The sequence below is a fragment of the Vigna unguiculata genome, chromosome 3 (genome assembly GCF_037176805.1).
Source record: "Vigna unguiculata cultivar grain cowpea cultivar isolate G323 ecotype 2 chromosome 3, ASM3717680v1, whole genome shotgun sequence".
NCBI lineage: Eukaryota > Viridiplantae > Streptophyta > Magnoliopsida > Fabales > Fabaceae > Vigna > Vigna unguiculata.
Genome location: NC_140794.1, coordinates 28570880 through 28584184, shown reverse-complemented (window position 1 = coordinate 28584184; position 13305 = coordinate 28570880). Strand labels below are relative to the sequence as shown.

Here is a 13305-nt window from a genome sequence, read left to right as displayed (position 1 = left end):
ATATTTCTATGATAACTAAATTAATTTATAAGTCAGTAAATAACGCGTTTCCACTAATGAACTAATTTTTTTCAAAGAAACTTTGTACCTCTAAACAAATTTTCAAATATTTTTAGAATTTAAATTAACTCTAAAATCTAAAAAAAAAGAAAGTGATACGATTTAAAAAGATTAGAATAAGAAAAATGTTTTAATAACCAAAACCGAAATTTACTAATTGTAAAAAGACAAAAATGAATGATTAAACTTTTAGAAAAATGAGACACAAAGTAAGTTTATTGAATTTGAAATGAAAAAAACGTATTCATTTATAAAGATTAATATGTTTAAAATAATTAATTTTTTAATCTACTAACTATTTACAAATCAAATAATGATTTTTGGGGAGAAATGAAAACTTTCTTTTAAATTTCACAAACTTAAAAAAATAATTTTAATTTTAATTATATGTAAAAAACAAACCTAGCTTAAATTTAAGATTAAACATATTTTGAAAAATAACACAAAATAAAGAATACTAATATTTTCCAACTAAAGAGACACCGTCTCTTTTCAATTTCCATCATTTTTGTTTTCGAAATGCCCCGTCTTAGGTGAAGATTGAGCAAAAGGGGCAACTGTGTCTGTGTGAGACAGAGAGATGGAGAGTAGCGAGGAAGAAGATGACTTCCCTTCCATCGAGAGCATTATCCCCCAATCAAAGGTTGACTCTCTCTATCAGTCCCACACCGAAAAGGTTCGCTCTCTCTTCATTTCGCACTCAACAAACAATGCATACTCTGAAACCTTCTATTTGTTCACTTACATGTTTCTTCTGCGCGTGTGCGTGCTTTTTTGGATTCAGGCGAACTCATTTTGTCTGTTTTTCAGGGGATCAGGAAGCTTTGCTGCGAGCTTCTAGATTTGAAGGATGCCGTGGAGAACTTGTGCGGCAATATGCACTCCAAGTTCTTGGCTTTTTTGAGGTAACATATGTTATTACGCAGCTCGCATTAGTGTATTGTTGTATCGCCAATTGCTTGAAGTTACTCATCAAGGAATTTCAATAACTTTTTATATTTTTTTGTGCATTTAGTCTATATTTTCTGTTAAAAGGTCAAGTAGCAGCACACATACACATGGGTATGGGTACACAATTTTAACTTAAATGCGGTATTGTGTTGGTCATTATCCATGAACGTCTAACCAATGTGTTTTTCCTTTTCATTTCTTCAATGAATATAAAATGTTTTGAGGTATATTTGCTTGTTGATTCTGTTGGACACAGAAACTAGTGATCTTATTTCCTTGAATTGTAATTTCTTGTTAAGAATTCGTCTGTTAATTTTCAAATTGGAATAGTAAGAATGGGGGAAACTTGTTAATTAGATCTGCAGCCTTAGATAAACGGGAAAAATGGTTGACATCTCAATAGGAATAAAATGGGAGTAAAAAAATTCATAGTTACGCTTTAGTGAAGTTGTATTTACTATTGAAAGTTTACTCATGAATTTATCATCTCCATTCCCATCCCCATATCGGACGGTCCTAAAAGAGTTCATTTTCTTGAGTGATAAGTGATAATTATGGGTAGCATTCTGGTTTATTTTGCATCTTTCTTCACTGTGTTATTCTCTAGAATTGGTGATACTTGTAAGAATCCTATTTAATGAACAAAGTAACCAGTGTGATGCTCCATTCCTGTTGCAAAGCATAGCTTGTTCTTAGAGGTTTCTATTGTTTTATTTATTTTTATTTCTGTCGGGAAAAAGCTGAAGCTGTTTACATTTTGCCCTGTTGGTTATACTTTTAGTATGTCCAACACGCCCTGATACACAGTTATTTTGTGCTTGAACATTAAATGTGAACAAAGCACTAGCACTTTGTGCTGAAATTGAATTTAATCTGGGGAATACAGGTAAAATGTGCTGAACACTTAACATTGGTTGAAAGACAAAGCTTCCTCAAAGCTTAAACTGTTGGTGGAAAGACTATGAATGGCTCCTATTTTAATGTTTCTAACAAGTATCCAACATGAACAACAAAACAACAGACTTTTTTTTAACTATTTCAATCACTTTCCTCAACTATATCATATGCATATACAATCTGATGTGTGCTCTTGATATTGTAGGATATCTGAAGAGGCAGTGGAAGTCAAGCATGAATTGATTGAGCTGCAAAAGCATATTTCAGCACAAGGTATTCTTGTTCAGGATTTGATGACAGGTGTCTGCAGTGAATTGGAAGAGTGGAATCAGTCGAGCAATAATGTTACTGAAATTCAGCATGAACCTGAATTGCCTGAATTACTTGAGCCATTACCAAATGAGCGTGATGACCAGAAAATATTATTCTTGGAAAACATAGATGTACTTGTGGCTGAGCACAAGTTTGAAGAAGCATTGGAAGCATTAGAAGCCGAGGAAAAAAATTCTGGTGAGTTGAAAGGCTCAGGGAATAACTCTTCAGATGATGTTTCCTCATATAAGTCTGCTTTGTCAGAAAGAAAGGCAATGCTTGAACACCAGTTAGTTGAAATAGCTGAACAACCGTCTATTAGTTTCCCTGAGCTGAAGAAAGCCTTAAATGGTTTAATAAAACTTGGAAAAGGTCCTCGTGCACATCACGTAATGCTGAAATTTTATAAGTCTCACCTCCAGAAGAGAATTGAGGCTTTTCTTCCCTCAAGTTCTCTCTGTCCTGAAACATTTCCTTCTACATTATCTAAGATTGTGTTTTCTGTAATATCACTAACAATAAAGCAATCTGCTTTGATTTTTGGAGATAATCCTGTTTACACCAACAGAATTGTTCAGTGGGCAGAGTGGGAAATTGAATATTTTGTTCGAGTGGTGAAAGAGAATGCTCCCTCATCTGAGACTGTTTCTGCCTTACGTGCTGCATGCATCTGCACTCAGGCTAGTCTGAACTACTGTTCAATTTTGGAAACACAAGGATTGAAAATGTCTAAATTATTGCTGGTGCTTCTCCGTCCTTCTGTTGAAGAAGTTTTAGAATCAAATTTTAGACGTGCTAGAAGAGTAGTTCTTGACATTGCTGAATCTGCTGAATGTTGCCCATTGTTACCACAGTTTGCATCTTCACTTTCTGCAATTGCTACTTCATCTAGTAGTATGCTTGTTGAGAGTGGAATGCGATTCATGCACATAGTTGAAGTAAGTAACTTTGTCATATGATATGGCCTACACATTCTTGTGTGATGAAATCATGTTAAGTTTGTTGGCTGGATAAGAATTTGTTTATATGAAAAGCATTTCCTTTAATTTTTCTTCCTTTCCTTTTCCATTTTATCCTTGCTAGCTGTTATTAAAACATTTATGCTCTTGATATATGCAACATGCTGGTGACCCTCATCTCAGTAATTTAAAATGAAAAATATGCAATAGATTTGTCTGTTTGATAAGAAACTATTGATTAAGGTCCTCATGACAAATTTTAGGCTTTAGGTCTTTAGTAAATGTTCCCTGATATCCATGATTTTCAGTGCATGAGGAATTAACTAAAGTATTTCTAGTTGATGTGTAACAAGTGCTAATGACAGTGCAACACATATGCATAATTTTTGCAATAATGTTAATGTGTTGATTTTTATGTGTTTGTCTGCTTTCTTGAGTACTACTTTTACTTGATTATCTTTTTTTGAGGGTAGGGGAATTATAGAAAAGTAATTCATGGTGGAAGTATTTGTGTTAGTAACAACAATACTCTTAGAAGTTGGGTTTGGGCTAACTCAAACTCTATAAAACCCTGAAACCAGCTAATGAGGTGAGGCTTGCCCCCCACAAATATACACTACTATGATCATATCACTAATCAATATAAGATCTCCAATTCCCCTCACCCCTCCATCATCACCTTTAGGATTGGATGTTTCAAGCATGAGGTTTGCAAGATTGGGTATTTGTAGGTGGTTCAATAATGGTCCATAACATGTGTCTTGGTATTCCAAAATAATTGTTAGAATAGATTTTAGTTTGGGGATAATTTAATCCAACAAATTTGGCTTGTGAGGTGAAGATAACCCCCAATTGTGTGCACTACTTCGGTCATCACCCATTGATGTGTGATCTCAAACATATACAACTTTTGGTTGACTATGTTCTGTAGAGTTATTACCCATATCTTTCCTAAACTACAAATAATTTTACCTAGAGTTCTCTTCATAAGTTTCCATTTTGTAATTATAGAAATATTATTATAAAAGGAATGGCTTAGTGTCGGTAACAGGTGGGACATGTGGACAAGAGCAGAAGATAAAAGAAAAGTTTGAATGCAAAAGCTGTCAAAAACTAAAATTCCTCTACATCTTTGATATGTTCTTCTAAAGAAGCAATGATAAAAGCCTCTAAGGGAAGCCATATATGAGATCTCATAACAGTGGTTGAGAGTAATTATATGTCAAACACTCTGGAACAATGTTCTGCTCCAATCAAATAGTCTAAAAATCTGCAAAAGTAGTGCTTCAGAATGATGTTTTACCTTGATCATTGTAAAGTCCTATTAATAAACACAATCTTATGTCCCAACAAGAAGCTTGACCTTACGAGTGACTTTGGGTATTTGAAAGGTTCAGTAATGAGTGGTGTGGATAGTGTGGTGTCCTCCTGAAATTAATAATCGGTGTTGATGGTCATAGTGTTATTGCTCCACCCTTGTTTGTGTTTTCATTTGTTTTGTTTATATCTCATTATGTATGTTTTAAGAGATTGTCTTCACATGATTGCGAATGAGCAACCTTGCTTGGAATTTTTCTTTGTTTTTCAATAACATAGTGTACTTTTGGAACAAATTTCAGGAGATATTGGAACAGTTAACGCCATTGGCTAGGTTGCATTTTGGGGGAAATGTACTGAATAGAATCTCACAACTGTTTGATAAATACATGGATGCTCTTATTAGAGCACTACCCGGTCCTTCTGATGATGATAATCTTCCAGAACTAAAAGAGGCCGTGCTTTTCAGAGCTGAGACTGACTCTGAACAACTTGCAATATTGGGAATAGCATTTACGATATTGGATGAACTGTTACCAAATGCTGTGTTATCAAGGTGGATGCTGCAAAGTGAAGGCAAGGAACCAAATAGTGGATCAACAGAGAATGTAACCTTCAATACAAATGCTAGTGTAGAATTGAAGGAGTGGAGGAAGCATCTTCAACATTCTTTTGACAAACTTCGGGATCACTTCTGTCGGCAATATATTTTAACTTTCATCTACTCGAGAGAGGGAAAAACACGGTTGAATGCACATATTTACTTGGGTGATAACAGAGAGGATCTTTTCTGGGATTCTGACCCACTGCCTTCGCTTCCATTTCAGGTCATTATTCTTACTTTTCTGCTTTTTCTGTTACTCATGCTTTTGCTATTAATTTCTTTGTTTGATCATCCCTTTGTGTTTTCATGTTTTGTTTTTGGCAATGTTAGCTGTTGATTGCATGTTTGTTCAATCATTATTAGAAATTGATTTCCTGAATGAAGCTGTGGCAGTTATTTGTTCACTATTCCTTGCATTATGCCATTTTACTGAGGTGTGTGACTGTGCATCTGTTGGCCCGTGTCTATATATTTGTTTATATGTATGTATTGAATTCTGGTGTTTTGTTATAGTGCTGACAAGTATAGCTATCTTTGCAGGCATTGTTTGCAAAGCTGCAGCAATTAGCAATTGTGGCCGGGGATGTATTAATTGGGAAAGACAAAATACATAAAATTTTGCTTGCTAGGTTAACAGAGACTGTTGTGATGTGGTTGTCCGATGAGCAGGAGTTTTGGGGCGTATTAGAGGATATTTCAGCTCCTCTACAGCCACTTGGTTTGCAGCAGGTACTTGTTTATATATTATACTTGATAATGGAAAATGAGAAAAAAAGCCTCTAAGAAATTGATCTATCCGTCAGCTCATGCATGTGTGTGTGTGTATATAGAAGTTCTTACTTTATATTAGAGATACAAAGAAGTCAATATGAAAAAAAAGGCTGTGCCTAGGTGAAAGACAAATACAATAGAAAGCAAATTTTTATCAAATATGTATATGTATGGACAAGTTAACCTATTTTAACAAGGTAACCTATTATAACAACTCTAACACTCTCCCTGGAATTGGATTGTATTGCATGTACCAAGTTTGGAACATACAAACTGAAATTGAGTTCCTCTTAGGAATTAGTCATAATATTTGCAAGTTGATCATTGAGCTGACAAATTTTGCATAAATTTCCTTGGACAATAACTTCTCGTCTGTAGGAATTTTATCCACACAAGTTCACAAGTGAGTGATGCCATTGCTCTATAATCAACTTCAACACTAGATCAAACAACCAAGTTTTGTTTCTTGCCTTTCCAAGAAATAATATTGCCTCATATGAAAACTCAATATCTAGTAGTGCAATGCTTGTGTATAGAAGATCTTGCTCAATCAACATCACAATAGCCAAATATTTTAACATTCCCCTTATCTCCATATAACAATCCTTGTCCTGGAGCCTTTTTTTTGTATCTGAGAATGCAAATGGCAGTATTCCAATGACCAAGATGAGAAGCCTGAATGAGTTAACTAACCACTTTAATTACGAAGGACAAGTCAGGTCTAGTAGCAGTGTGATAAATAAGTTTCCCAACTAACCTTCTATATCTCTGTTTTTTAGAAAGATTCACCTTGTTCTACTATTAATTTTGATTTGTATCAATAGGACTATCCATAGGTTTATAATAAATCTACTTGTTTCTTTTAGTATATTTAAGGTATATTTCCTTAGAGAAATTACAATACCTTCTAGAATGGTCAAGTGCTTCATGTGCAGTTTTAGGGATAATAGTAGAGGACACAGAGTTAAGATAAAAAGGAAGGAGATAGCTGATGATAACATAGAAAAAATTGTAAATAATATGAGGATTAAGGATAGAGCAAGTGCCATTTTGAAGAGTGATGGGTTAGTTGGGATCTTCATCATCGCAAGCCATTGTATGTGTAGATGATGGTGAAAGGCTTAAAGAAGAGGACTCACTGTGGAACACTGAACCAATCTATTGGGTTTTGCAGTGGTAAGTGAGCAATTCTGGTGAACATGGAGTAGGAGAGGAGCTTCGAGGAGTGGTTTGATTTGAAGTGTCATGAGGTGGATTCAACTAATGGTGGTAAGATTTGTAGGATAGAACTAGCATCATGGAGGGAAGAAGGGAAGAAAGGAGTTTCTCTAAAACAGGTTACACTCAAAAGCATTTTGTATTTTTAGTTTTTGGACAATAATATTGATGCCCCTTTTGGAAACAAGAATATTCCAAGAAAACACATTTGATAGCTCATGCATATAGTTTGTCCAACCCTGGGTCCATATCATGGACAAAACTACACAATCAAATACACGAGTAGAAACATGAAATAAAAGGTCATCTAGAAATTAGAAAGTATTGGGAATGTGATTTACAAGGAAGAAAGATGGCATTCAGTTTCTGAGGAGCACACAATAAGAATAGTATCATCCTAGTGATGAATTGGGACATTAACACAAGCAATAAGGTTCAAGTAGTTTCAACTCAATGTTTATTTTTCTTTCTATTTTGACATTTTTGCTGGTATGTATGAGGATATGTGAACTGATGTTAAATGCCATGTCAGCTTAAAATAATAGAAAAAGCAAAAGAAAAATATTCCTTGGTGTTGTCACTTCTCAAGATTTTAATAATTTGGCCAAACTGAATTTTGATTCCATTAAGCAGACACACAAAGATTGACAACAGTTTAGATTGATCTTCCGGTACATAAACCCAAGTACCTCAGATTATTCATCAATAAATGTAACAAAAAATGAGGTGGTCCAACTTGTAGAACCGAGGACATATGCTATCACTGAGGACACCTTGTAGAACTCATCCAACTTCTTACTTCCTTCCAATGAATCATCCTCCTAGAACATCTTCCACTGCTAATTGGGCCTCAACAATGAAGCAAGTCATTTTGTGATTTGTTTGTTAAAGAGATGCCAATTTATGGGCAGAGTCATCAAACTAATGAATATAATTTGCACAAATACTCTTAGATTTTTTTTCAAAAAGAGTTGTAAGTTTTGAATGCACTAAGAGTTCCCAATATAGTATGTTCCACAGATTGTCATAACAAAGACAGCTGAAAATCCCATCTTCTGCTGTTCTGCTTTTTCTGACGGTATCTTACTACCATCTTTTCCCAAGTGATCATGAAACCTTGACTAGAAACCAATGCTCAACAAATGCAGACCGGGCTGGCATTAAGTTTTTTTGAAGTAATTGAGGGAATCCTAGAAAAAGAGGTGGTAGTTCCTGAAGACATTTTGAAGACGTTGGAAGGTGAAACAGAGACTACCAGTGGTTGGAAGAGAAAGAAGGAGAAATTGAGAGGGATAAGAGCTGCTCCTTGTGTACTGAGAAGACTAGTGGAAAACAGGAACTGAGGGCTAAAAGGAGGACAAGGAAGGCTTGCGAACACTATACAAACCACACAATGTTGCACTGGTGAGCAGAGGGAAGCGTGTGCTGTCACTTGCCTCATTGAAGCACACAAGGAAGCTGTGCATGGCGATGTTTCAACCTTCGTGTGGGTTTACTGTCTCTTGGTGAATCATGCCAGATCTGGTGTTTGCTGAAGAGAAAGATGGTGGCTGCTGGCAAGGGTGCACCCTGGGTCGGCTGTCACTTGCTGAGATAAGAAAGACCTGGTGTTTGTCAGCAGAAAATAACGGTGGTGGGAGACAGTAATTTCACCATGGAGGTGACAGTACTTTCACTGGACAATGGTAACACAAAACACGATCAATCTGCTTTGACACTAACTTGAAAATGATAAATGAGAAGAAAAAATTTAAGAGATTGAACCAACCCTCAGCTCATTCTGTGTGTGTGTGTATAGGAGTTCTTACATAAGATTTGAGATACAATGAAGTTAATCTCAAAGCAACGGCTATGCCTAGTTGACAGACATATGCAATAGAAAATAGCATTTTATCAGATATGCCTAGTTAACAAGTTAAGATTTTTTAACAGTTATAAATACTTTTATGCCCATATTCTATCATCCAAAATTCTAAATGCAACCTGAGTTTTAAATTTTTCTTGCTGCTAAAAATGCATTTGTGAACATTGAACAATCAAGATGGCATTAGGTCTTAAGCTTTATGAAGCACAGTCTTGATGCATCATTTTTTTAGAATTCGTTGTTAAATTCACATTTCCTCGCAATAGATAACATCAAATTTTTTTGTTTGTCTGACAAAAGTTGTGATGGGAGTCATAGATTGCATCTCAATAGTATGCATCAATTACAGGTAGCCAAGAACACAGCATTTCATCCTTTGATATTATGTTTGTAGCATCTTGATGTAGCCAAGCCTATGTTTTATGAGAAATTACTTAAATATGATGCAGCTATTTCCCTCGTCCCAGTAGATAAATTGTTATTAGTATTCTCTTTCATTTTAGTTTGGTAATAATACTTTTGTGGATAGGGTTTCTTCTCTGCACTCCTCACCCATAACTATCTTTTTGTGACAGTTAATTCTTGATATGCACTTTACTGTTGAAATTGCACGCTATGCGGGGTATCCATCTCGTCACATCCATCAGATAGCATCAGCTATCACTGCTCGTGCCATCCGGACCTTCTCTGCTAGGGGCATAAACCCTCAAAGGTACTCTTCATTTTTTCCTTTACCTGCCATTTCTTGTCCTCATCTGTATTGTGTTCTTGGATTTTAACACCCACTATTCATGATAAATTATTAAGTGCACTTCCCGAGGATGAATGGTTTGTGGAAACTGCCAAGTCAGCAATACACAAGTTCCTGCTTGGGGCCTCAGGGTCGGAGGCATCAGACACTGATGAAGATCATATCATTGTTCATGATGAAGTTGTCTCAGACTCTGATACTGTTTCATCCCTATCTTCTCAGGATTCAACTGAGTCTTTTGCTTCTGCTAGCATGGCCGAACTTGACAGCCCTTCCAACTTGTCTGATCCAGATAATTGATTTTTTCTAGACTATTATTTAAAATATAGAGTAGTTTTGTATTTTTAGAAAATGTACCTGCCTTCAGTTACCAAATTTGCAAGATGACGGCTTATGAAGATTTTAGCATCAAATGTGTTGTAGGACATGTTCATAAACCTTGCTTAGGGGATGTAGGCAAATGCCTTGGATTTAGCTTAAGACGAATTGAGTTGGAGAGTAATCGTGATTGATATCTGTGTATATTTGAAAGCATGGGTTTCTATTCCCATTTTTTTATTAGTTGATAATTTTTGGTAAACCATATTTTGATGACTCTTTCTTTTTGCATTTTTGTTTTTTCTTAACACCTTTTGGTTTTTTTTTTATGTATTCTAAAAATTAACTCTTCACTCTCTTATGTGAAAAAAATCTAATTCTAGAAATATTGTTATATCCGAAGGGGTGAACAGAAACACTGAATAGGAACACGGAAACTAAGTGAAGGTATTGAGAATTGTATTGAATATTGATCAAGAATTACAAGGAATTAGGATTGTCAAAAGACGAACTCCCACTAGCAATTTGATGGTCATTATATCCAACTTTTACTGACATAATTAACTACTCAAAACAACTAACTCCAGCTCTCCTTATTACACGACATTATTTTATATCAATGCTCTGCTCTTGTCTACATCCTTGTCCTCAAAGATGGAATGCAGGATATATTGCTTCTCCTAGTCTGATATGAAAAAGACTAGTGCTAGGAATATGATACTGGAAGAACTAAAGGAAACAGGGAACCCATGGGAATGGGGTTCCGAGAATGTGTATTAGAGAAGAGATTACAAGAATGTTCGAGAATACATGTATGACTGAATGCTTGGCCAAGTCTGTTTTTGCCCTAATTCAGCTTAGCAGTTGTGTCTAACTTTATTATAACAAAGCCCTCCTCTAAAACAATCTTTGTCCTCAAGGATTTAACATAGGATGTTTTTTCCTGAGGTCATAGTAGAACTCACATGTAGGATCTTCTGGTTCCATTTGACAAGAACTTTAGTCATTGGTGTCCCACTAGAAGAATATGCAATGTAACTTACACACACTAGAAGAATATGCAATGTAACTCATTGTGGTGTTTTTCATTGATGGAGAATGGGCTATTATATAGTCAATTACAAACCAAATATTAACAAACCAAACTAAATCTTAATCTAATCTTATCTTATCTAATAACCTATATTATCAAACTAAATCTTATATACTCCAACTAACTAAAATAACAATTAACTTAAATCTAATTCACCAAATATAAAATACCCTATCACTTTGCTAAATAAAAACAACCCTATAATCTAAAATATAATCTAAATAGTATCTAACAAAATTAAAGATTATCCAACAGCATGTAGCATCTTCTAGTTCCATTTGACAAGAACTTTAGTCACTGGTGCTCCTTTCCTCTTGATAGTCATATCAAGGATATGTTCTGGTTCTTTTTCTTCCAAAGCATCTTCAGCCTGGTATGTTAGGTGTGTAGAAGTCAAAACATCTTCGATATGTTTTTTAAGCAAGGAAATATGAAATACATTATGAACCTTAGACTGCACACACCAAGGTCCAGTTTATAAGCCACGACTCCAATACAGTCAATGATTTTATATGGTCCAAAGTACTTGGGACTTAGCTTTGAATTTTTTTCTGTAGGCTACTGAAACTTGCCTATAAGATGCAATTGAACATATATCCAGTCCCCAATATGATATTTCTTGTCAGTTCTATTTTTATCTGCCAATTGTTTCACCCTTTCTTGAGCCCTCTTCAAATGGAACTTGATTAGCTTTAACATTTCTTCTCTCTCCCTCAAATTCCTATTCACTAACGCTACCTTGGATTCTCCTAGATGGTATAGGGGTGGTTAGGGATGGCAAGGGGTCGAGTCGGGCACAGATGGTGCCTACCCGCTACCCGACCCGTAAGAAAAAATCGTACCCGTTACCCGCCCTGTTACCTGTTGGATACCCGCGGATATTTTTCAACCCGCGGGTAACCGTTGGATACCCGCGGATATTTAAAAAAAATTATTAATTTTTAAATGAGGTCCAAATTAAATTGCAAAAATAAATAAATTAAGCATACATCCAAATAGAAGTTAATGAACAACTAAACAAAAGTTAAAACATAAATTCAAATTAATAGTACCTAAAACATACATCCCAAATATAAGAAATTTAAAAAATAATTCTTCTAAAAATAACAGTCTAAGATGTATGTTTCCTCTCCAATATCTTCATGTTGACCACTTGATTCTTGAAACAAATAAAACACAAATAAAATCATCAATAAATGACATAGTGACACTATTAGTAAAATTATAATAAAATATTAAAAATAAAACTACTAACATAATCATCAATTATTTCCTCTAGTATTGTATTAAGCTTCATCTTGTCCACTTTCAATTTTGAAGAACCTGAAAAGGAAAATCAATTCATTTGTCATAGTCAATCATTTGAATGAATATAAATATGTTATTTGAAGTGCTAATTTAATTACCTTCTATATCAGTCCATAGCCAATCTTGAACACACATCAATGCCTCTAAAGTGTCTGGCTGTAATCTACTACGATGTGGAGTAAGAAATCGACCACCAGTACTAAAAGAAGACTCAGATGCAACTGTTGAGATAGGAATGGCTAATCATAAACAATATCCCATACTGATAATCATGCTGTAAAAAGTAAACGGAAGCGTACCTGAATTGGCCATAATGATAATATTAGAGAGCACTAATGATACAGTGATCTTCCTTTTGAGAGCACACACAGAGTCATAACGTACTTTTCCTGATCCTTTCTCCTTATCCCCATAAAGAGAGAAAACCCAAAGGGAAATAAAGGTGCTTTCCACCAAACTAAAATGTCAAATTCTTCATCTGAATCAGGTAGTGTCGGTTCCTCGAAGTAATAGTCAAGTTCCAACTTATAATTTGATGGTTCACTTTTCTTTTCAATCTGATGTTTTGCAAAATCTCTCCTCCAAGCATCTTTTCTTCCATCAACACTTTGGCATATATTTATGTTTGGATTTTGACATGAAGAAACTAACTTTTTACCTTTCATGTTTATTTCATACTCTCTTACCAAGTCCTTAAAAAGAATCTTCACCTTTTCAATTTCACAATCAGATTGATCACCATATATTTGAGGGAAAAAATAATCCAACAAATCAATTTTATACTTGGGGTCTAACACAATACCTATAGCCATCACTCTACTGATCACACCCCAATACTTATCAAACTTTAAAACCATAGATGCAGCCATTTGATGAATAATA

At 35.0% G+C, this 13305-nt stretch overlaps 1 protein-coding gene and 1 pseudogene across 1 annotated transcript; one reads left to right on the top strand and one right to left on the bottom strand.

Moving 5' to 3' along the window:
* The first annotated feature begins 537 nt into the window (after positions 1–537).
* On the top strand, positions 538–10287 carry LOC114178234 (LOW protein: exocyst complex component-like protein). The gene is made up of 7 exons (XM_028064031.2): positions 538–736; positions 871–965; positions 2114–3158; positions 4799–5323; positions 5641–5829; positions 9529–9665; positions 9761–10287. The coding sequence occupies exons 1-7, from the start codon at positions 641–643 to the stop codon at positions 10002–10004; spliced, it is 2331 nt and encodes a 776-aa protein (XP_027919832.1). The 5' UTR covers positions 538–640; the 3' UTR covers positions 10005–10287.
* Positions 10288–11383: 1096 nt separating this feature from the next.
* On the bottom strand, positions 11384–13088 carry LOC146887668 (uncharacterized; annotated as a pseudogene).
* Positions 13089–13305: the final 217 nt, after the last annotated feature.